We start from the raw sequence: 23,595 nt of genomic DNA, 5'->3' as shown, positions 1-23,595 counted from the left end.
TTTTAGTTCCTTACATATCCCAAGTTCTATCTCCTAACTGAATATTTAGAAGTTCAACTTTCACTATTGCCAATAAGCTCCTACAAGTATGACCCTCACACAGTTAATAACTATAAACTCTGGACTCAATATAAAAGGAAATTACATAAAACATTGGAGTGTACAAAATCAGGCAGATTCTGGAGGAAGGAGACACGTGTAAGAAGGGTGCAGCATGTGGTGAGTTTCCAACTTTTTATGACCTTGATTAGACCACAGTCAGCACTATGGAGTGTGTGTGGGGGGTGGTGGCATGTGTAAAGCAGTGGAAACCCTGATTCAAAATACCGTAGTCTTTTTAGACTGAAAAACCAGAAAACAGATTTTGGACAACCACAGCCAAATAATTTTCAATAATGCTGAAAGGGAGAAAGGAAGCTTCACATTTGGAGTATAAATTCTGTCCAAATCTGTAGCTGATATCTGAGGCACACAGTGCCAGGAAGAATGCAGCAGACCTGCTAAGGATAAAAGAAAGTGAACTGAGATGAGCTCCTGCCCAATGTAGGTGAGAGTTTTTAGTTTTAATTTAACCAAGTTAACTGACCACTAAAACAAAAATGCCTGTACACTTTGGGGGATAGAAGAGAATGCAGAGTCTCTACAACATAATATTCACACTGTCCAGGACACATTCCAAAATTAGTTCATATTGAAGAAAATGAAAACTATGAACCATTCTCAAGAGAGATTAACCTTAAAATGCCAAATGTTGGAATTAGCAGACAAGAGGTTTTTTTTTTAAGATTTTCTTTTTAAGTAATCTCTACACCCAACGTGGGGCTTGAATTCACAACCCTGAGATCAAGAGTTGTTGGCTCTACCAACTGAGCCAACCAGGCATCCCAGTGGACACGGAGTTTAAACAAAGCTCAATAAAGAGCAATATGCTCATAATAAATTAGAAAAAAAAAACAACAACAAGAAATCTCAGCAGAGAAATAGAGCTATAAAAAAAGAACTAAATAGAAATTCTAAAACTAAAAAATACATTATCTAGGGCACCTGGGTGGCTCAGTTGGTTAAGTGACTGCCTTTGGCTCAGGTCATGATCCTGGAGCCCTGAGATAGAGTCCCACATCAGGCTCCCTCTCAGCAGGGAGTCTGCTTCTCTCTCTGACCCTCCCCCCTCTCATGCTCTCATTCTCTTTCAAATAAATAAATTTTAAAAAATACATTATCTAAATTTTAAAACAAAAAAAGTACTAGAAGGGCTTAATAGGTAGAATGGAGATGATGGAAAGTCAGTAAACTTGAAGATAGACAAATAGAGATTATTCAATCACATGAACAAAGAGAAAAATTTTTTTAAGAAACACAGAGACCTGAAGGTCAATAACAAAAAGTCCAAATAGGGATAATTGGAGTTCTAGTAGGAGGAGTGCAAGCAAATGGAACTTTAAAACTATCTGAAAACATACTGGCTGGGACGCCTGGGTGGCTCAGTCGTTAAACGTCTGCCTTCGGCTCAGGTCATGATCCCAGAGTCCTGGGATCGAGCCCCGCAGGGAGCCTGCTTCTCTCTCTCCCTCTGCCACTCCCCCTGCTCATGCTCTCTCCCTCTTAAATAAATAAAATCTTTAAAAAAAAAAAATTCTTCTCGGGGTGCCTGGGTGGCTCAGTAGGTTAAGCGTCTGCCTTCGGCTTAGGTCATGATTCCAGGGTCCTGGGGCCGAGCCCCACATCGGGCTCCCTGCTCAGTGGGGAGCCTGCTTCTCCCTCTCCGACTTCCCCTGCTTGTGTTCCCTCTCTAGCTGTGTCTCTCTGTCAAATAAATAAAAATAAAATCTTTTTAAAAAAAAGTCTTCTAACTTCGATATACGGAATAATGAAGACTCCCTGAAGCATAAACTTGTCCAAATAGCTAGGCAAAAGCTGATATTAAGCCATATTCTGTAACTTTCTAAACTGCTAATAGTGTTAGAAATCTTAATAGAACTAATTTCTGGGTGCCTGGGTGGCTCAGTTGGTTGGGCGTCTGCCTTCAGCTTGGGTCGTGGTTCCAGGGTCCTGGGATCAATTCCCACATCAGTGGAGAGCCTGCTTCTCCCTCTGCCTGCCGCTCCCCCTGCTTGTGCTCTCTCTCTCTCTGACAAATAAGTAAATAAAATCTTAAAAAAAAAAAAAAAAAGAACTAATTTCTAACTGCCTGCACTGTAGCCCAAGCATTGTTTTGCAAGTCTATTGCTTAAAACTTGGGAAGCATTTTCTTATAGAGGTAAATTAGATATAAGGTTAGGTCCTAATGACTAAAAAAGCCCACTAAATCCACTCTGTACTTGAAATATAATACAGATGACATTATCAAACCTAACCATCATGTATAAGGAGGTTTGTAATGTGCTTAATGTCCCATCTGGGACTACAGTCTCCCATCTGGGATGCTGGAAAACAAGAGACTGCCTGGGATAAGGTCTCCTGTAGGGAAAGGGCAGGTGGTATGATTGAGTGGGATGGGAGGAGTAAGAACAGACTAAGCGTTCCAGAGAGTTGGGGTCTCCCTGAGTTCTATTCTGGACTTACTTATATACCCCAGGCAACTCTCTAGTTACTCTCTTTATATATACTCTGATTAGTAAAGGCATCCCAGGAGAAACAACAATTTCTCATACGTAATTTTTCTTTGCTTAAGAAAGATGGCTTCTACGTGGCTGTTTTAGCTCAGTAACTTTCAGTGTTGGCCAGGTGATTCTTACCTGTACTTCAGCTTGCTGTTCTCTTTTGACATTAAGCAGCTGTTTTTGAAGAGATCTTATCTGTTTTTTCCCTTTTTCCTCCCTAGAAGAAATAAGAATGATTTATTTAGAGGGGTGCTTCTCAAACTCTAGTGTGCACAAGGCTCACCCCCAATGTTCAAAAACAGATTCCTGGGCTCTACCCCAGAGATTCTGATTCATTAAGTCTGGGATGGGGCCCTGGAATTCACATCTCTAACAAGTTCTCGGATGTTGCTCATGGTGCTGGTCCATGGAACACTTTCAGTCACTTTATAGAACACTGCGATTTGTTTTAGTAAACCAGAAAAGGAGGTTTTGGCTTATATGTTGTATCTAAAATAGCTGATGCTCAGACAAAGCTAAGAGGAGGAGGAACAGGAAGAGGAAAAGGAAGAGCAGGGCACTCTCTTCCACCTAACCTCCCTCTCCTTCGCTTGGGGTCAGTTCAGCATTGAGTCCGAAGGCTCCCTCCACATTTTCTCTCACACAGGTGTTTCCCCTGATAAAGTCTTTGCATGAATAATCTCATCTTGGCAACTCTCAGAAGACATGACTTAACACACTTGCCATGGGCACACAAACAGTAAATGGCAAAGCAGGATTCAAATTCAGTACCATCTGAATTAGAACGTAACTACTTTAGGTTTCTGTTTGTACTCAGAAACAGAATTCTGCTTATCTCTAGTAATGCCATTATCTAGGTCTGAAGAAAAAAAACAAAACGATATAATAAATAAACAATGTAAGAATAAACAAAACAAAATAAAAACTGTCTTAGCTCACGCCACCATTACAAAATATATCAGATTGGGTGGCTTATAAATAACAGAATTCATTTCTCACAGTTTGGAGACTGTGAAGTCCAAGATCTAGGCGCCATCAGATTCAGTGTCTGGTGAGAAACAGTTTCCTGGTTCACAGATGGTCATTTTCACTTGCATCTTTATATGATGGAAGGGAAGAAGAAGCTCTCTGGGGTGTCCTTTATATGGGCATTAATCTCATTCATGAGGCCTCCACCCTCATGACCTAATCACTTCCCAAATTTCCCACCTTCTAATATCATTACATTGAGGGTTAGGGTTTCAACAAATAAATTGGGGGCAGGGGTGGGGTATGCAAACATTCAGTCTATAGCCACAACCAAAACACCTTCCCACTAAATAGCATCTAGATAAGTATTGCTATTCAGAAATGTTTAGAAAGCATGTAGTTAACTAGAATCTTGAGATTGAGATCGTCATTGCCGAACTATAGATTATGTAATTCCCATTTATAGATTATAAGAAACAGATAAGAAAGATGCAAAATATTTACCTCGAATAATAAATTCAGAACCCTGGTGTAGATTCAGTTAAATAAATAAGTGTTATTTATGAGGGAAACTAGAAATTAGTGGAGTATTGCCTTCAAAATTATGAAAGATAATTTTCTTTTTTTTTTTTAAAGATTTTTTTTTTTAATTTATTCATTTGAGACACAGAGATACAGAGAGAGAGAGAGAGAAGGAGAGAGCATGAGCAGGGAGAGAGGCAGAGGGAGAGGGAGAAGCAGGCTCCCCGCTGAGCAGGAAGCCCGCTGCGGGGCTCGATCCCAGGACGCTGGGATCATGACCTGAGCCGAAGGCAGACGCTTAACCATCTGAGCCACCCAGGCGCCCCAAAAGATGATTTTCAATCTAAAAATCTGTACCTAGTCAAATTACTAATAAAGCATGAAACAGAAAAAGATTTTCAGACATGTAAGATCTTAATATATGTAACTTCCACGCACCCTTTGTTCATGCTCCAACAAAATGGGGGATTTACATAAAAAAGAGGAAGAATGGGGGTCTAGAAAACAGGATCAAAAGGAAATCTCAGGAGATGAAAGGAAGGCCCAGAACCATAGTAATGCTGCAGGCCCTAGGAGCAACAGCAACAAAGAGGAGAAAAAGAACAGAAGAAAGTTTCAAAAGGAAAAAAGAAAGCGAAAGAAGGAAGGAAGGAAAGAAAGAAGAAAGGAAGGAAGGAAAGACTTAATATGTATGACTACACTTAAAGAGTTCCAGGGCTCTGGTGAAGAGTTGGGTGCTGGATTTGGAACAGAAATGTCAAAACAGGCAAACAAAAAAGTGGCAAGATTTAACTCTAGGGGAAAAAAAAAAAAAAGCTGTTCAAGAAAGAAAATTTCATCATTATATATACTGTATGTCCCATCTGTGAACTATTTACACATAATCATCATCATCATAATACTAAGTATTAATTTAACCAAAAATGATGCTCTAACTATTCTAGGGGCATGGAAAAAACCCAACAGATTACATCTAAAACTATATTCCCACTAGTGCTGTTTGCCATAAGGAAGAAAACTGGTCAGTGTGAGAAATGAAAAATGGTATACTATTGATTTGAAGGTAAACATTTCTTATATGTTTATTGGCCTACTATGTGTCCCCTTCAGTGAACTGTCTTTTCTTATCATTTTTGGATATGCCAAGCCAAAGGATGTCTCATCTCTCTGGATCAGACTACATTTTGATTCATCATCACAATGAAAGGAAATTTCAGCACACTAAGAGATAAAGACCAGTCAGCCCACTTTTTACTCTCTAGCAAAAGCAATGCCCAATTAAAACAGCAATGAGGCCACTATACACTGAACAGAAAGGCAGAAATCCAAAAGATTGACACCACCAAATGCTGCCAAGGATGTGGAGCAACAGGAACTCTCATTCATTGTTGGTGAGAATGCAGAAGTCAGTTTGGCAGCTTCTTACAAAACTAAACATACTCTTACCATAACAACCTAGCAATTATGCTCCTTGGTATTTCCTGAAATGAGTTAAAAATCTATGTCCACACCAAAACCTATACATAGAGGGGTGCCTGGGTGGCATGGCACAGGCAGTTAAAGCATCTGACTCTTGGTTTTGGCTCAAGTCTGATTGCAGGGTCATGAGATTGAGCCACGCATCGTGCTCCACACTCAGTGCGGAGTCTGCCTGAGTTTCTCTCTCTCTCTCCCTCTGCCCCACTCCTCCCGGCTTTCTCTCTTTCTCTCTCTAATAAATAAATACTAAAAAAAAAACCCATACATAGATATTTAAAGTAGTTTTATTCAATAATTGTCAAAACTTGGAAGCAACCAAGTTGTCCTTCAGTATGTGAATAGATAAACTGTGGTATAGCCAGACAATGAAATATTATTCTGTGCTAACAAAGAAATGAGCTGTCAAACATGAAAAGACATGGAAGAACCTTAAACACACAATACTAAGTGAAAGAAGCCAAACTGGAAAAGCTACGTACTGTATGATTCCAAATGCATGACATTCTGAAGAAGGCAAAACCATGAAGACAGTAAAAAAAATCAGTGGTTGCCAGGGACTCAGGGGGAGGGCAGGAGGGATGAATAGGTAGAACACAGAGAAATTTTAGGGCAGTGAAACTATTCTGCATAAAACTGGAATGGTGGATGCATGTCACCACACATTTGTCAAAATGCATAAAATGTATAACACAAAGAGTGATCCCCTATGGACGTTAGTTAATAATAATGTATCAATATTGGCTCATAGATGACAACAAATGCATTGCATTAATATAAGATGTTAATAATAAGGGGTATATAGGAACTCTACTTTCTGCCCAATTTTTCTATAAATCTAAAACTGAAGTCTATTAAAAAAAAAAAAAAAAGCAATGCCCAAACAATACTCACATAGTATTTAAGTTATGTACACCTTTCTACCACAAATGGGAATAGTGCTGGTGTGGTTTGCACGTTTATTAGTGACCTATATTCTACAGCTGAGTTCCAATAAGAAGTATCCAGGTTATGGCTTCAGCAAGCAGAGGGGCTATTCTGGCACCTTTGTTTGCCTTTCTAGAGTAGAGACTAAGTGACCATGATGAAAGTGATACCTCATACATCTTGACCTTCTGGACAAAATCTCAAAAGGCCTTAAAACCTGGCAAAATCTCTCCTTTCTTTTGCTTTGAAAAACGATGTAGTCTGCCTGCCCTGAATAATATTGAAGTGGGATACATATTAAAAAATAAGTGAGGGGGGCACCTGGGTGGCTCAGTCATTGGGCGTCTGCCTTCGGCTCAGGTCATGATCCCAGGGTCCTGAGATCGAGCCCTGCATCAGGCTCTCTGCTCAGTGGGAGGCCTGCTTCTCCCTCTCCCACTCCCCCTGCTTGTGTTCCCTCTCTCGCTGTCTCTCTCTCTCTGTCAAATAAATATATATAAAATCTTAAAATAAAAAAAATAAGTGAGGGGTGGCTGGCTGGCTCAGTTAGAAGAGCATGCCACTCTTGATCTCCAGGTTGTGAGTTTGAGCCCCATTTTGGGTGTAGAGATTACTTAAAAAAAAAAGTGAGAATGATTCTTAACCAAACGGGATTTAAGCAGAGGATTTTTACATGTTATTAATTCTTTTTTTTTTTTTTAGATTTTATTTATTATTTGACAGAGAGAGAATGAGAGAGAGCACATGAGAGGGGGGAGGGTCAGAGGGAGAAGCAGACTCCCCGCCAAGCAGGGAGCCCGATGCGGGACTCGATCCCGGGACTCCGGGATCATGACCTGAGCCGAAGGCAGTCGCTCAACCGACTGAGCCACCCAGGCGCCCACATGTTATTAATTCTTACTTAGGGGCAGATATGCACACATCTCACAGATAGAATGCATACTTTAAGCATGTCTTTCACATCCTCTGCTCCTGGAAGAAGGAAAAATCATTTTATGGCAGGCCCTATGTGTGGGGCTTTCCCCAAGACTCACTCATTACACTTATTTTTTCATTACATTTTTCTATTTATGTACTGATATTTTTCTTATTATTTTGTAAGACTTTATTGTTAGTGAAGATCATTACCACTAAAAGAAGCTTCATTTAAAACTAAACAGAGGAGCTGAGAAGAGATGGATGGAGAGTGAATACTAATGAGTACAGGCTTTCTTTTTTGGAATGATGAGAATGTTCTGGAATTAGATAGTAGTAATGATTACACAACTGTGAATATACCAAAACCCACCAAATTGTATACTTTAAAAGGATGAATGTTATGGTATCGACAAAACTCTCTCCTTGACCAAACTAATCAGGCTCCTCTGAGCCTTCTCTACTAGGCATGACCTTGGCCCCAGTACTTGCCTTCAGCCTGCATAGCCTGCATAAACTGCCTTCAGTTTAGCAAGATTTCTGCTAAGACAGTTTAGAGAGAATCCCCCACCCTTGATATCTGATCACCCTGGATATCTGATCAAATTCCTCATCCCCCATCCTTGATGTCTAAGCCTTTGGTCTGCTTTCAGCAAAAATCCTGTTAAATTAGTTTACCAAGAATCCCCTATTCTTTATGTATCTTAGTAATTTTCCATCCACTGACCCCCTCACTGTTCTCACTGGCTAGAAATCCTCAGCTGCCTTTACTGTATTCAGAGTTAAGCCTAATCTCTCTCCCTATTACAGCAGACCTGAATAAAGCCTTCCTCACCATTTTAACAAGTCTGAATAATTTCTTTAACAGTATGCAAAGTTTATTTCATAAAGCTCTTATTCAAGGAACTAAATAGAAAATCTTATCTATCTTCTAAGATAAGATTTTAAAAGTGCCAATCACACAATAGTTAAAATACTGAAAATTTGCTACTGATTTGCCCAAATCTAGATATAATTCTCCAACTTAAATAAATCTAAATTGATGCCTATCTAATTGGAAGAAAAATTAAAAGAAGAAATTATCATACACAATCACATATGTAAAATCAATCACTGGCAAACTATCTACATTATTATTTTCTCCCTTCCAAATAGTGGTACATATATTTCTTTTTTATTTTTCTTACTTGATTAGCTTTTTTTGAAATTACTAAGTAACAAAATGTGCTCACAATGCTAAGTCTATAATACTAGCTGTTATTATTATTATTAGACACTGTGTGCAGGAACTATCCTAAATGCTTTACATGTATTAATTAATCTAACCAAAAACATATTCCTAGTACAGAATTTATTACCAATTCTAAGGTGCAAAGGAAGAGAAAATAACTCAAGTAAAAACAATTCCTGTGCAAACAGGATAAACACTCTCATTTGAGTATTCAGGGTTCATATAAAAAGAATTTTGTTGTGGTCCCCAAATCATTTGATTGTGTTCAATTTCTTAGAGTATGAAAATCTTTGGAATTAGTTGAAAGGCTCTGGAAAAGAAAACTTTCCTTGGCATGCTTTTTATTATCACCCGCTATGGTCCAGGGATTTTCAGTGAATTCAGTCTTAAGAAAGATTACCGTAAAGGTATCCAAATCGGTAAGGAAGAAGTAAAACTTTCACTATTTGACTATTTGCAGATGACATGATACTATATATATTTATTTATATATAATAAGATATATATATCTCAAACCCAAAAGATTCCACCAAAAAACTGCTATACCCACTAAACAAACTTAGTGAAGTCGCAGAATACAAAATTAATGTACAGAAATCTGTTGCATTTCTATACACCAATAATGAAGTAACAGAAACAGAAATTAAGAAAACAATCCCATTTATAATTGCACCAAAAATAATAAGATACCTAGGAATAAACCTAACAAAAGAGATGAAGTCCTGTATTCTGAAAACTACAAAAAACTGATGAAAGAAATTGAAGACAATACCAAGAAATGGAAAGACATTCCATGCTCATGGATTGGAAGAACAAATCTTGTGAAAATGTCTATACTACCCAAAGCAATCTACATATTTAATGCAATCCCTATCAAAATACCAACAGCATTTTTCACAGAACTAGAACAAACAATCCTAAAATTTGTATGGAATCACAAAAGACCCCAAATAGACACAGCAATCTTGAAAAAGAACAGCAAAGCTGGAATCATCACAATTCTGGACTTCAGTTATATTACAAAGCTGTAGTAATCAAAATAGGATGGTACTGGCACAAAAATGGACACATAGATCAACGGAACAGAAGAGAAAATTCAGAAATAAACCCACAATTATATGGTCAATCAATCTTCGACAAAGCATGAAAGAATATCCAATGGGAAAAAGACCATATTCTTTAACAAATGTTGGGAAAACTGGACAGCAACACGCAAAAGGAAGAAACTGGACTACTTTCTTACACCATCTACAAAAATAAATTCAAAGTGGATTAAAGACCTAAATGTAAGACCTGAAACCATAAAAATCCTAGAAGAAAGCACAGGCAGTAACTTCTCTGACATTGGCTGTGGCAACTTTTTCTAGATAGGTCTCCTAAGGCAAGGGAAACAAAACCAAAAGTAAACTATTGGGACTGCATTAAAAAAAAAAAAAAAAAAAAAAAAAGCTTCTTCAGAGTGATGGAAACAATCAAGAAAACTAAAAGGCAATCTATAGAATGGGAGAAGATATTTGCAAATGACATATCTGATAAAAGGTTGGAACCCAAAATAAAGAACTTCTAAAACTCAACACCAAAAAAATAATCCAGTTAAAAAGTGGGTGCAAGACATGAACAGGCATTTCTCCAAAGACATACAGATGGCCAACAAATATATGAAATGATGTTCATCAAAACTTACCATCCGTGAAATACAAATCAAAACTACAATGAGGTATCACTTCACACCTGCCAGAATGGCTAAAATCAACAACACAAGAAACAACAGGTGTTGGTTGAGGATGTGGAGAAAAAAGGAACCATTCGCACTCTCGGTGGGAATGCAAACTGATGCAGCCACTGTAGAACACAGTACCGAGTTTCCTCAAAAAGTTAAAAATAGAACTACCTTATGATCCAGTAATTGTGCTACTAGGTTTTACCCAAAGAACATAAAAATACTAACTCAGAGGGATATATGCACCCCTATGTTTATAGCAGCATTATTTACAATAGCCAAGATATGGAAGCAGCCCAAGTGTTCATCGATTGAAGAATGGATATCGAAATGTGAATATACACAATGGACTATTATTTGGCCATAAAAAAGAACAAAATCTTGCCATTTGTAACAACATGAATGGAGCTAGAGAGTATAATGCTAAGCAAAGTCAGTCAGAGAAAGATAAATACCATATGATTTCATTCATATGTGGAATTTAATAAAACAAGCAAGCAAAGAAAAAAAAAGAGACAAACCAAGACACAGACTCTTAACTACAGAGAACAAACTGATGGTTACCAGAGGGGGGCGGGTATGGGTTAAATCGATGATGGGGATTAAGGAGTGCAATTGTCATGAGGAGCACCAGGTACTGTATAGAAGTGCTGAATCACTGTATCGTATACCTGAAACCAATATTACACTGTATGTTAACTATCCAGAAATAACATTTAAAAAAAAAGATTACTGTACAATAGGAAGAATATTCTTAACATACTGTAGATATACATAACTGAAGCCCAGAAATTTGAATTACTGTCCCAGCAAAACTAAGATTAGCACTTACATTTCTGAGTTCTATTTATCTTCCCTGGAAAGCACAAATTTGATTTGCTTTAGAAATCAAGAACTTCTGGTAAAAGTTTTATGGCATTTTAAAATACAACACAGCAGGGGCACCTGGGTCTGCCTTCAGCTCAGGTGATGATCCCGGAGTCCGGGGAGTGAACCCTACATCGGGCTCCCTGCTCAACGAGGAGTCTGCTTCTCCCTCTGCCTCACCCCCTGCTTGTGTGTGCTCTCTCTCTTGCTCACTTGCTCTCTCACTCTCTCTCAACCTCTCGCTCACTCTCCCTCTCAAATAAATAAATAAAAATCTTAAAAAAAAAAATACAACACAGCAAATAAACCTAATATTACTCAGACCTGGCAATGATATCATAAAAATGCATTTTGTTTTCCCTCTCTTTTCCCAGGGCTTTTAGGAGACTGGTGAAAGTGCCTGACTCTTCCAACTCCTGCATGGTATCTGTAATTATATCACTGAAAAATTGCCTGTAAGGAGACACAAAAAGGATGAGTTAATAAGGTATATTTTCTTACATTTACAAGGGCTACAGAAGTCACACAGGTTAAGACCCAGGATGAAAATCATAACTAAGTTGGAATTACTCCTGGAATGCAAGAATAGTTTAGCATTAGAAAGTCTATTAATAGTATTCAACACATAAACAAAAGGAAAGGAGAAAAAACATATGGCCATCACAACAGATGCAGAAAAGACATTTGGCAAAATTCAATATCCACTCATTTGAAAATGAGCAACAAAAACTCTCAGCAAACTAGAAATAAAAGAGAACTTCCTTAACCTGACAAAGTTTACATACCAAGGACTAACAAATATTGAATGTACAGTATGATATTATATATATAATATTTTAAAACATATAAAATTGTATTGTTTAAATAAAACACATACATACTTAATAAAAGTATCACAACAGAATGTAAGAGAATAATAAACACCAAATTCAGAAGAGAGTTTGTCTTTGGGGGAACAGTGAGGGGCTAGCATCAGAGGCTCCAATTGTATCTTAAGTATTTTATTTAAAAAAAACCAAACACCTCTAAAGTACTCATGGTAAAATGTTAGGATATGGTGGTTACACACTTAAGTACTCATTATTTCATTTTTTATATTTTTCTGCATTTTAAAAATATTTCATAATTTTGCAAAAGTTAAATCATTTAAAAAATTTTTTAAAGAGCTAATAGGGGAACCTGGGTGGCTCAGTTGGTTAAGTATCTGCCTGTGGCTCACGTCATGATCTCAGGGTCCTGGGATCAAGCCCTGCGTCCGGTTCCCTGCTCAGCGGGGAGTCTGCTTCTCCCTCTGCCCCTCCCCTCTCCCTCTCTCATAAATAAATAAAATCTTAAAAAAATAGAAGAGCTAATAAAACACTCACATTTTATAGATGAGTAAACCCAGGCACAGGAAGGTTAAATGACTTGCCCAAGGTCACATAACTAATTTGAGAAAAAGGTAGAACTACATAATCCAGGTTTCCTGGCTCATAGTCTGTTGCTTTTTATTTTATTTTTTAAAGATTTTTATTTATTTATTTGAGAGAGAGAGCTAGAGAGCACAAGCAGGGGGAGTGGCAGAGGGAGAGGGAGAAGCAGGCTCCTCACTGAGCAGGGAGCCCAACTCAGGGCCCAATCCCAGGACCCTGGGATCATGACCTGAGCCAAAGGCAGATGCTTAACTGACTGAGCCACCCAGGTCCCCATCCATTACTTTTTATAATATTCTTATAGGTATAGATTTTAAATGCTGCTATTTAATGTTTTCATAATAATTTTTGACAATAGTTCAAACAGAAAGATTCAATAACTATATTAAGAAAAAAGAAGTACATCGAAGTAAAAAAAAAAAAAAAACAATTGAAAAGATATGAGCCATCCCACAGAGAATGAAAAGGACATTAACTAGATTGGTGTTTATAAGCAGGACACCTTTCTGTCATGTATGCAAATCTGAGCCAGATTGATTTCACAAGAAACATTACCCCTCTGATGCAGGGGTTGGCAAACTTTTCCTATAAAGAGAGAAATGGTAAATATTCTTGGCTTTGCAGGCCATAAATTCTCTGTTGCAACTACTCAGCTTTGCTACTCATGAAAGCAGCAAGAAACAGTATGTAAACAAATGGGCAATGCTGTATTCTAATAAAATTTATTTTCAAAAACAGACTATGGGCTGGATATGGCTAGTGGCCCTGGGTAATTGCTATAAACATTCATTTACCAACAATTCTTACCATAATATTACATCCTCTTTTAAACTTAACAGGCTTCCTTGTCAGCAAGCCTGACAAAAAACTGAATAATGAGACAATGGAAACCGAGACTGCCTTTCAGAAATTCTCAGGATTAAAACTCAGCTTAAAAGTTGGCTACTTGGGGCGCCTGGGTGGCTCAGTCGTTAAGCGTCTGCCTTTGGCTCAGGTCATCATCCCAGGATCCTGGGATCAAGCTCTGCATCAGGCTCCCTGCTCGGCGGAGAGCCTGCTTCTCCCTCTCCCACTCCCCCTGCTTGTGTTCCCTCTCTCGCTGTGTCTCTCTCTGTCAAATAAATAAATAAAATCTTAAAAAAAAAAAAAAAGTTGGCTACTTGGATGGTGTCTGTCTCTTACTCATAGATAAAGCATCACAACAGCTACCAATTCGTGCCAGGCACTTGGCTGCAGCCTTATTTCTAATCCTCACACTGATATTGCAAAGTTGCTATAATTATTTTCACTTTTAAAAGCTGGACACAAACAACAACTTGCCCATGATCATATAGCCACCATACTTTCAATTGTACCACACTCCCTCTAAGCAGTCTTTAGCTAATCCTATTATCAGCAGTACCTTTGCATCTAATGACCAATCCCTAAGAGAAGACAGCAGCTACCCTTGCACCCATTTTACTATTACTTTTCCAAATATGCTCTCCTTCTTTACCTATCAATCTGGATTTTCTTCATTATGTCCGTGGACATTATGGTCTGTCTTGCAGGTTTTTTGAAGACAAAATCTTGCATTTTGTTAAACTCATTGGTAAATTGGCTTCCTTTTTGGACTCCTGGCAACTTGGTTTCTTCTTTAGGTAAGAATGGACTGGGTATTTTTGAGGTTCTTGAGGCCTCTGGAAGTTTTTCTAAGCTCTTGTTTTTCTTCTAAAAACAAGAAATGATGTTTTATGTAAGACAGATTTTAAGAGTAAAGAAACAATGCTATCCCAGGACTTCTGCCTACATTTGTCAACCGCACCTTCTGCCACTTGTATTCAACGCACAAGAAAATTACCCTTTTCTTCAGCCACCCAAATCACGTCCTGCTATTTTGTGCCTTACTGCCTTTAGACAACATTCCTTTTGCCTGTCTTTCCTCAACTTACCACCTGGTAAGCTTTAAGACTAAGATCAAAGGTAAAGTTCCTTATGAAATATCTCTATTAGCAGATATTTACCATGTTGTAATTATTTGTATGAATGTCTCCATTAGATTGTAAATTCTATGAGGGAAGGGGCAGTGTCTTAGAGATCTTGGTTCACCTCAGATTCTTTTTGGAACAAGACTGCATAATAAATGCAGCCATCTTTATAGTCTCATTGCTTAGAACAATGCCGAGGGCATAGAAAACTCAAATGTTCATTGAACACATGAATATGAAATATAAAGAATGAAAGAAATATCCTAGCAAAGAGCATAAGTTGGTAAAATTAGTGGTGTGGTATAGATTTCAAAGGTCATGTGGGAAAAAGCCAAAATAATTCATTTTTCAGACCCAAACTTGAACACTGAGGGGTAGGCATCAACCTGAGGAACAGCATATGTCTTTTAATTGATGATTCCTATTTAATCTGTTGCTAAAAGCTTTAGCTATTGAGAGGCCATATAACATAGCGATTATGCCTATGGACTCTGAAACCAAACTTCCTTGTTTGAATCCTGGCTTTATTTCTTACTAAACCATACTGACTTAGACAACTGTTTAATATCTCTATGCCTCCATTTTCCCATTGGTAAAACAGGGATACTAGCACTTGCTCTCACAGTTACTATGAGGATTAAATAAATCAATACACATAATGCATTTAGAACAGCACACAGAATTATTTAAGTTCTGTACTTGTTATGATTACTTAAATTCTTGTGCAGATCCTATGCACAGAAGAAAGGTTTATCTGCCTATTGATACATAAAGCCTAGGTCTTCCTTAGCTAAACTTCAACTAGCCCAGAAATGGTAAAAAACGATCCATTAACGGTTAATAAACGCAGACTCAACTGCATTTTTCTTTACATCAACAATAGGCAAAGATTCAGATCTGAGGAAAACATCTGTAGGCAAGAACAAAACAAAATGCTGCCTTAATTAAGAATTAAATTTTAAAATATTTCTTTAAATTAAAATTAATTTGACTGGCTACAAAGAGAACAGAAAAGTAGCATTTCAACAGTTAAGCTGAAACTTACCTGGATGTAAGGAAAACCTTAAGGGTGGTTATTATTTTAGATTATGCCTAGGTAGGAAAGGGGAAAGTGTAAGGCCTAGGAAGCTCTTTCTATTTCCCTATTTTTCCTCTACCTTTATGCTTGGGCATCTGGAAAAGGAGGCAACTGTGTCAAGCAGCCTGATTTACTCATTACTATAAATAAATATGAATTTTTTTTTAAAAGATTTTATTTATTTATTTTGACCGAGAGAGACACAGTGAGAGAGGGAACACAAGCAGGGGGAGTGGGAGAGGGGGAAGCAGGCTTCCTGCGGAGCAGGGAGCCCGATGCGGGGCTCAATCCCAGGACCCTGGGATCATGACCTGAGCTGAAGGCAGACGCTTAACGACTGAGCCACCCAGGCACCCCAAATATGAATTTTTTAAAGACAGAACTTAAAGGAACTAGCTAAATGTTTTAGTACACTCACTAAAAAATATTTTTATATAGCATACACTAGGTACAAGGTAGGGTATTAGACCCTAAGGGAAAAGGTAAGAGAAACAGTATCTCTGCAGGGGAGCTCTTCCCAAATTTTGGTCCAATTACTCCCACTTCTGGTAGAATCTGGTACATTAGTATTTTTTTTTTTTTTTTATCATTCTATCCCATGATTTTACCATTGAAAATCTATTTGGAGATGTCCTTAGCTATAAAAATAGCTATAAAGGAGGGATAATGCTAACTAACCTTTCATCCCAAGGTTGTTCTAAGGCTGAACAATATGAATGAAGCCTTTGGAGAAAGAAAACATCCACATACATACTAAGGATTTAAAATATATATCCTATGCCCTTATAGAGCAATGGCATTGTAAAATCTGTAAGTTAGAACTAGTATTAGGAAGTAAAAAAACAAACAATTATTTTAAAAGACTCACAATTTTGTAAGGTTGTGGAACTCATATTGAGGAAAGGGCTGTTAAGTTTCTATTAATCAAGATAAGAGTGGACGGGGGGTAAAAAAAAGATGAGTGTAAGCCTTTATTATATACACTACTATGAAATGATAAGCAGGGCCTCTGTTAAGTCGGCAAATTTTGTGGGTGAAGATCACTATCATAAACCAGAATAAAATAGTGCAAAAGTTTTGTTCTTTAATTTACTGAAGTGGTGACCACTGCTGAATTGTTTATAAATTTGGGTTTTCCATCCTCTCTTGAGTTTCTACGAAGGCAAATTATTCTTTTTTAGCCTGACACAGTAAGTATCACTGATAAGTATCATCAGACTTTATCTTGTTAACTATCTTTTTATTTTTGATTCCTACTGCTGGGAGACAATATATAGGAAGGAAACCCTAGACTCTTCTTTACTATTTGTTAACTAGATTAATGTATGAATTAGACTCTTGTTTTAAATGCATTGAAAGGCTTAGTTTTGGGGTTTCTAATCTCTTTACCATTCATAAATTGATTTAAAAAATTTGTTACAAAATTCTTGATATACCCATTACTGTTGTTTTAAAACTACCCCAAAACTCATAGAATGTTAGCACTGGAAGGGATGATATGGATCATTTAGCTAAAACTCCATTACACTGTAGGAGCCCCTGGTTTGCTCAGTCAGTGGAGCATGCGACTCTTGATCTTGGGGTTGTGAGTTCGAGTTCCACCTTGGGTGTGGAGGTTACTTAAAAATCTTAAAAAAAAACACACAAAAAGCTCCATCACATTTTACAAATAAGAACATGAAGACCAAGAAAGTGAAATGAACTGCTCATAGTACACAACTAAATCGCAAAGATCTCCTGACTCCAAATCCAGTGTTCTATTAAAATTTTAACTTTTAAACTTTAATAAAAGCTTTACAAACCCAGACTATATATATAACAATAATAATAACAATAATTTAAAAATGATAAGGTGTAATGAAAGGGAAATTTAATTATCTAGTTACAATAAATATGAACTTCTTTTCTGTTAGATATGGAAAGTAATTTACTCTGTTGTTTATACAGCAATTTTCATTTGTTAGAGAATCAGAAATAATGTATGCTGTACAAACTATATAATGTAATTTTGCTGAACGTAATAAATGTGTATTTGTACTTATAAGTTCTTTCCTGGAGCACTGGGTGGCTCAGCCAGTTAAGCATCTGATTCTTGATTTCGGTTCGGTCATGATCTCAGAGTTGTGAGATCAAGCCCCACGTCCAGCTCTGTGCTGGGAATGGAGCCTGCTTGGGATTCTCCCTCTCCCTCTTCTGCCCCTCACCCCCACCCCTGCTTGCTCTCATGCTCTCTCTCTCTCTAAAAAAAAATAAATAATAAGTTTTTTCATTTTATATCTATAATCTAAGTTATTATTACAAGAGCTTGGGGTGCCTGGGTGGTTCAGTCAGTTGAGGGACCTCTGCCCCTCCCACAGGCTCACATGCTCTCTCTCTCAAATAAATACATAAATGTTAAAAAAAAAATTTAAAAGAGCTTAAGAATTTATAAAGATTTTGCTCACTACCAAGTTGAGTTTTTTTGATAACTCAAATAGCATTTTGAGGAGGAGTCCATAACATCACTGAAAATGTAATGGCTGATGTAATGACCTGGCTGGATATTCACAAAAGCAGGTTGCAGCATATTCAACAACACAACAAAGTCTTTTTAGAATAAAGAAACATTGAGAAGGTCCAACTGAATTTCCTCCCCAGAGGGTTCAGTTAGCTTTCAGCAGCTAAGAAATGTAAGATAGGTGGGGCAATTCAGTAAATTGGCTACTCTCAGTACATATGCTGTATTTATACTGATTTACTATAGGGCTTTTTGAAATTGCCAACATACTGGAAGAAAAGGATATTCTGACTGGCAATGTATCTTGAGCTATAGTTATTTCCCTCCATCAATTCAGAGTACATATCTCAGGTAATTATTATAGCCCTCTTTGTCTGAGATAAAGGTGCTATTTCCCATGTTAAATTTGATAGCATAAGTACTCTAAGGGATAGAGAAATAAAAAGGAAAGAAAGCAAAAATTACATAATGGTGAGTGTATATACCATGCTGATACTTTGGCTTCTTCCATACTGAACTGGCATGATATAGTTTAGAATAGAGAGCTGGTCTGTGGTATCTTCCAGAACCGCGGAGATCCTCAGCACATCTAGAATGGAGAGTGGCTCTATGATTTCCGGGATGACTTCCTTGTCTGTTTCTTCAGCTGTTTCTTTTTCTTCTTCTACAGCACTGGGTGGCTCGCCTGTCACTGACACTGTCACCTCAGAATGCCAGACTTTTGATGGAAGATTTGAGGCTTCTAGTTGGCTTCTAAAAAAAAGAAAGAAAGAAAGAAAAAAATAAGTCAGCCACCAAATGTTTAAAAACTGCTTCAACTCAAAAGCACAGGCAGCATATAGATTGGCCCCTATGAAGTCCATATTGTCATATAACCAAGATAAAGAATGAAAGTAGGAGTTTACACATGGTTCTGCTAAATATCTCCCTGTGACATCCTGAACAACCAAAGGCAAGCCACTTACTGTTTAATAACTTCACGTCACCCATTCTATGGGTTAACCAATTTGAATTTCAGCCCAAATTAACTTTTTGTCTAGCAACATCTTTAAATGTTAATCAAAAGTGTGTCTCATGATTAATGAAAAACAGAATGTGGCAGGAGTGACTGGCTGGCTCATTCGGTGGAGCATGTGATCTTGGGGTTGTGAGTTCAAACCCCATGTCGGCACAGAGTTTACTTAAAAAAATAAATACATTAAAAACAAAAACAGGGGCGCCTGGGTGGCTCAGTCGTTAAGCGTCTGCCTTCGGCTCAGGTCATGATCCCAGGGTCCTGGGATCGAGCCCCGCATCGGGCTTCCTGCTCAGCGGGAAGCCTTCTTCTCCCTCTCCCACTCCCCCTGCTTGTGTTCCCTCTCTCGCTGTCTCTCTCTCTGTCAAATAAATAAATAAAATAAAATAAACAAAAAACAACACAGTATGTAGTAGCCAGTCTCCAAAATGGGCCTATATGATTCCCACCTTCTTATATTCATACCCAAAAGGGTATGACTACAAAAGTAGTCTCCCCCACATTAAAAGGACTTTTATCACCTAACCGTAGGTTTAGGTGGTAAAACACAGTTTTTCCCTTACTCTCTCTCTCTCATATCTCTCACTCTGTAAGAAGTCAGCTGCCTTGCCATAAGGACATGTAAGCAGCTCTTTGGAGAAGTTTGTGAGGGTGTGGAACTAAGGCCTCTTGCCAACAGCCAGCATCAACTCCCCAGCTCTGTAAATGAGCCGTGTTGGAAGTATATCTTCCAGCCCCAGTCAAATTTTCAAATGTTTGCAGCCCTGGCCAACTTCAATCTTATGACAGACCCTAAGCCAGAACCAGCCAGCAAAGCTGTTCCCAAATTCCTGACCCACAGAAACTATGTGAAATAATAAAAGTTGATATTTTAAGTTACTAAGCTTTGGGGTAATTTGTTCACAGCAATAGATAAATAAATAAATTTAACATAAGGCATAATTTAAATAAATAAATATGTATACAAAATAAATTGGAATTTTGAACATACTCTCCCATTCTTCTTAAATTAATTGTAACTTCCGTGGTACATCTACAATCTCACAAAAAATGCAGTCACCTAAAATGGGAAGAAAACATTGAGATTAGTTTAAGGGAGTGTTGAATGATAAATTACTTCTATACCCTTTTAATAAGAGAAAATTAAAGAATTACAAGAGCTGCAGCTTATCCCTTCTTTTTGCTTATTAGAGCAGTCCCAGAGATGGAAGAACCCCTGACATCATGTAATTAATGACAAAAGCAATTATTGATAAATGCAATCTTTGAGTCTCTTCTTATGGTAAATTAATGTACAACATGGATTTCGTATTATTATTATATTCTGATTTTTAACTGGCAATATCTATAGATTTACTTTTGTTATTCTGATTACTAAAATATTTAATTTGATCATTCCATCTCACTGATCTGTCAGATAACAAAATTTATTGCACCTGGACTTAGAAGAACACTTGAGATTGTATTTAGAAAAGCTGTATTTCTCCTGAAAATCAGTTTACTATTACTATCAAGATGTTACTATAAGCCAAAATCCTTTCTGTTTAAGCAAGCTTTACAATGAGAACACCCTATGGAGAATTTTGCTCTATGCTAAATGAGTAATAAATGGTAAGTTTCCAGTATGATTTTGTCCACAACAAAGTGCTCCTAAGAAGGGGCATACAAATATATCTCATACAACATAAGTATTATATGTAAAAATGAAAACATATAAAACAGAATCTTTATGTAAATTGAAAAAGATATGCCAAACTAGCCAGATTTTCTGGTACAAGGGCAGTTTTAAGAGGAAGTATCATGGCATAAGGAAGATTTTGTTCTTTTGATGTGTTGTTGTTTCTCTATTTTTCCTTTTTTTAAGGCTTGGGGCATAGGTAAATGTGCTTCATGCAGGTAAGATAGGGCTATGCTGATGCACTATCCAGTATGTTCATGCTGTTTGGGCTCCTCATTCCTCAATGCTAGAAATCTAGGAGTCATTCTTCCTTCATCTTACTATTTTTTTTTTTAAAGATTTTATTTATTTATTTATTTGACAGAGAGACAGCAAGAGAGGGAACACAAGCAGGGGGAGTGGGAGAGGGAGAAGCAGGTTTCCTGCTGATCAGGGAGCCCGATGTGGGACTCAATCCCAGGACCCTGGGATCATGACCCGAGCCGAAGGCACATGCTTAACGACTGAGCCACCCAGGCGCCCCGATCTTACTATTTTTTTAAGATTTTATTTCTTTACTTGAGAGAGAGAAGGAGCAGGGGGAGGGCCAGAGGGAGAAGCAGGGAGCCCAACTCAGGGCTGGATCCCAGGACCCTGGGATCATGACCTGAGCCGAAAGGCAGAGGTTCAACTGATTAAGCCACCCAGGCACCCCCATTCCTCCTTCATCTTGATACCAGCATTTCCCAATCCAAACCATCACGAAGTCCTGTGGATTTTATCTTCTATTTCCATGTCCCCCAGTACCATGCTGGACCTGACAGTTGTTTCTTGCTTGAACAACTCTAATAGTCCCCAAACTGGAAGTGATGTTTTTTTCTTTTGAAAGAATGATTATATATTATTTTTTATTTTGCAAATGGAAATACAAGTGAGGATGTAAAGCAGCTGGAAATAAGTTATAATAAGGGAGCAGGAGTTACCCATGACAATCAACAGGAAGGCCCAGCAAATAGCATTTCACAGAAAGCAAGTTTCTTATGGTCCAGAAGGTGGAAGAATAAAATTTTGTTGTTATAATTTGTTTATTTTTTAAAGAAATGGCTGGTGTATCAATATCTAAAAGAAACAGCTCATTATTTAATCTAGAGTATTCCAACTCTAACTTTGTAATGGGATGTTAGGCTTCTCATGATTCTTGGAAAAACTGTCATTCCCCAAATATGCAATTACCTTGCTATCCTCTTCTAAAAGTCAGTATTTTTTTTTAAAAAACTATTAGTTTAAAGGGAAAAATATGTAATCAAATTTCCAAATGTTTCATTTTAGTCTATGTTTAAACAGTTTGCATGTTTAAACCGAAATTACATTTCTAACGGCTTTCATTTCCTTCAATCCAGCCCCAAACTGTATTTTCTTTTTTCCCCCATTTTTAAATTTAAATTCAATTAATTAACATATATTATTGGTTTCTGAGGTAGAGGTCAGTGATTCATCAGTCTCATATAATACCTAGTGCTCATTACACCCAGCCACCCCTAATGTCTATCAGGGGAATGACAGTTTTTCCAAGAATCATGAGAAGCCTAACATCCCATTACAAAGTTACAGCTGGAGGGCGCCTGGGTGGCTCAGTTGGTTAAGCAACTGCCTTCGGCTCAGGTCGTGATCCTGGAGTCCGGGATTGAGTCTCCCTCTGACCCTCCTCCCTCTCATGCTCTCTGTCTCTCATTCTTTCTGTCTCAAATAAATAAAAATAAAAATCTTTAAAAAAAAAAACAAAAAACAAAAAAAAAACCAAAGTTACAGCTGGAATACTCTAGATTAAATAATGAGCTGTCTCTTTTAGATATTGATACACCAGCCATTTCCTTAAAAAATAAACAAATTATAACAACAAAATTTTATTTTCCACCCCCTTCTCTCCAGCAACCCTCAGTTTGTTTCCTATGATTAAGAGTCTCTTATGGTTTGTCTCCCTCTCTGATTTCATCTTGTCTTATTTTTTAAATGAAAAATTGAAAATTTAAAACTGAAAATCTAATCATGTCTTTCCCTAGAACTCTTCTATGGTTTCCCATTGCCTTAGGACAAAAGCTAAAATTCTAAACTTGGATTCTAATTCTAAACTGCATGATCTGGCCTGCTCTGTTCCTCTTCAGATATCCACTTGGCACTGCCCTTTTCTTGCCCTCATGGCTCCTTGGGCTTCTTTCAGTTCTATGGAATCATGCCCCTTTCCAACTCAGGGTCTTTGCACGTGCTATTCCTTTGATTTGAACCATTCTTCCCCTCACTCTTCACCTTGTAAAGTCCCACTGATCCATCAGGTACCAGCCTAAATCAATGGCATTTGGCTAGGCATCTGTCATTTGCTCTAAATCAATTTCCACCATTTCTTACGCCCTGAGAGACTGACCCTTATGGAGCGCACCAACAGGAGATTCCGTAAGTGTAGGAGAGTGAGATCAAGTGTTACCCTCTCAGCTCCCTCCCTGCCAGATCACCATTGGTTGGCTATGTTTCTCTATTAAAGGCCATGGCACCTGTCAGGCAATCCTCTCCACATTGCTCTCTCTTGGGGTTTTGGGTAACTTTTTCTGCCCCATGTCCCTGGAGACTATGTCATCCCTTATAGTTTCACTCCTGCCTACACTTTTGTAAGCAGACCCTTTATGAAATTCTGAACTCTATCATTGTTTCCATCCAGGCAACACTGACTGATGCAATGACCTATATACA

The 23,595-nt window shown here is 37.7% G+C and overlaps 1 protein-coding gene across 7 annotated transcripts in view; it reads right to left on the bottom strand.

Annotated features, from left to right (window-relative positions):
- The window catches only part of IQCG (IQ motif containing G), a 46,058-nt gene that overhangs the window by 20,553 nt on the left and 1,910 nt on the right, over positions 1-23,595 (bottom strand). For 6 of the 7 annotated variants that reach the window (XM_064573535.1, XM_064573558.1, XM_054504241.2 and 3 more), the window contains 5 exons: positions 20,188-20,256; positions 18,667-18,934; positions 14,135-14,349; positions 11,552-11,680; positions 2,736-2,817 (listed from right to left, as the gene is read on the bottom strand). In XM_064573535.1, coding sequence (XP_064429605.1) covers positions 2,736-2,817; positions 11,552-11,680; positions 14,135-14,349; positions 18,667-18,934; positions 20,188-20,195 — 702 coding nt within the window. In that variant the 5' untranslated portion in view covers positions 20,196-20,256. The remainder of the gene's footprint in view (positions 1-2,735; positions 2,818-11,551; positions 11,681-14,134; positions 14,350-18,666; positions 18,935-20,187; positions 20,257-23,595) is intronic. The other variant, XM_064573652.1, reaches the window with a different exon arrangement.

Source organism: Mirounga angustirostris, unplaced genomic scaffold (genome assembly GCF_029215605.1).
Source record: "Mirounga angustirostris isolate CCGP_5_RB_7025 unplaced genomic scaffold, mMirAng1.0.hap1 SCAF_1, whole genome shotgun sequence".
NCBI lineage: Eukaryota > Metazoa > Chordata > Mammalia > Carnivora > Phocidae > Mirounga > Mirounga angustirostris.
Note: the sequence above shows the minus strand (reverse complement) of the source record. Positions and strands in the feature narration are given on the sequence as shown.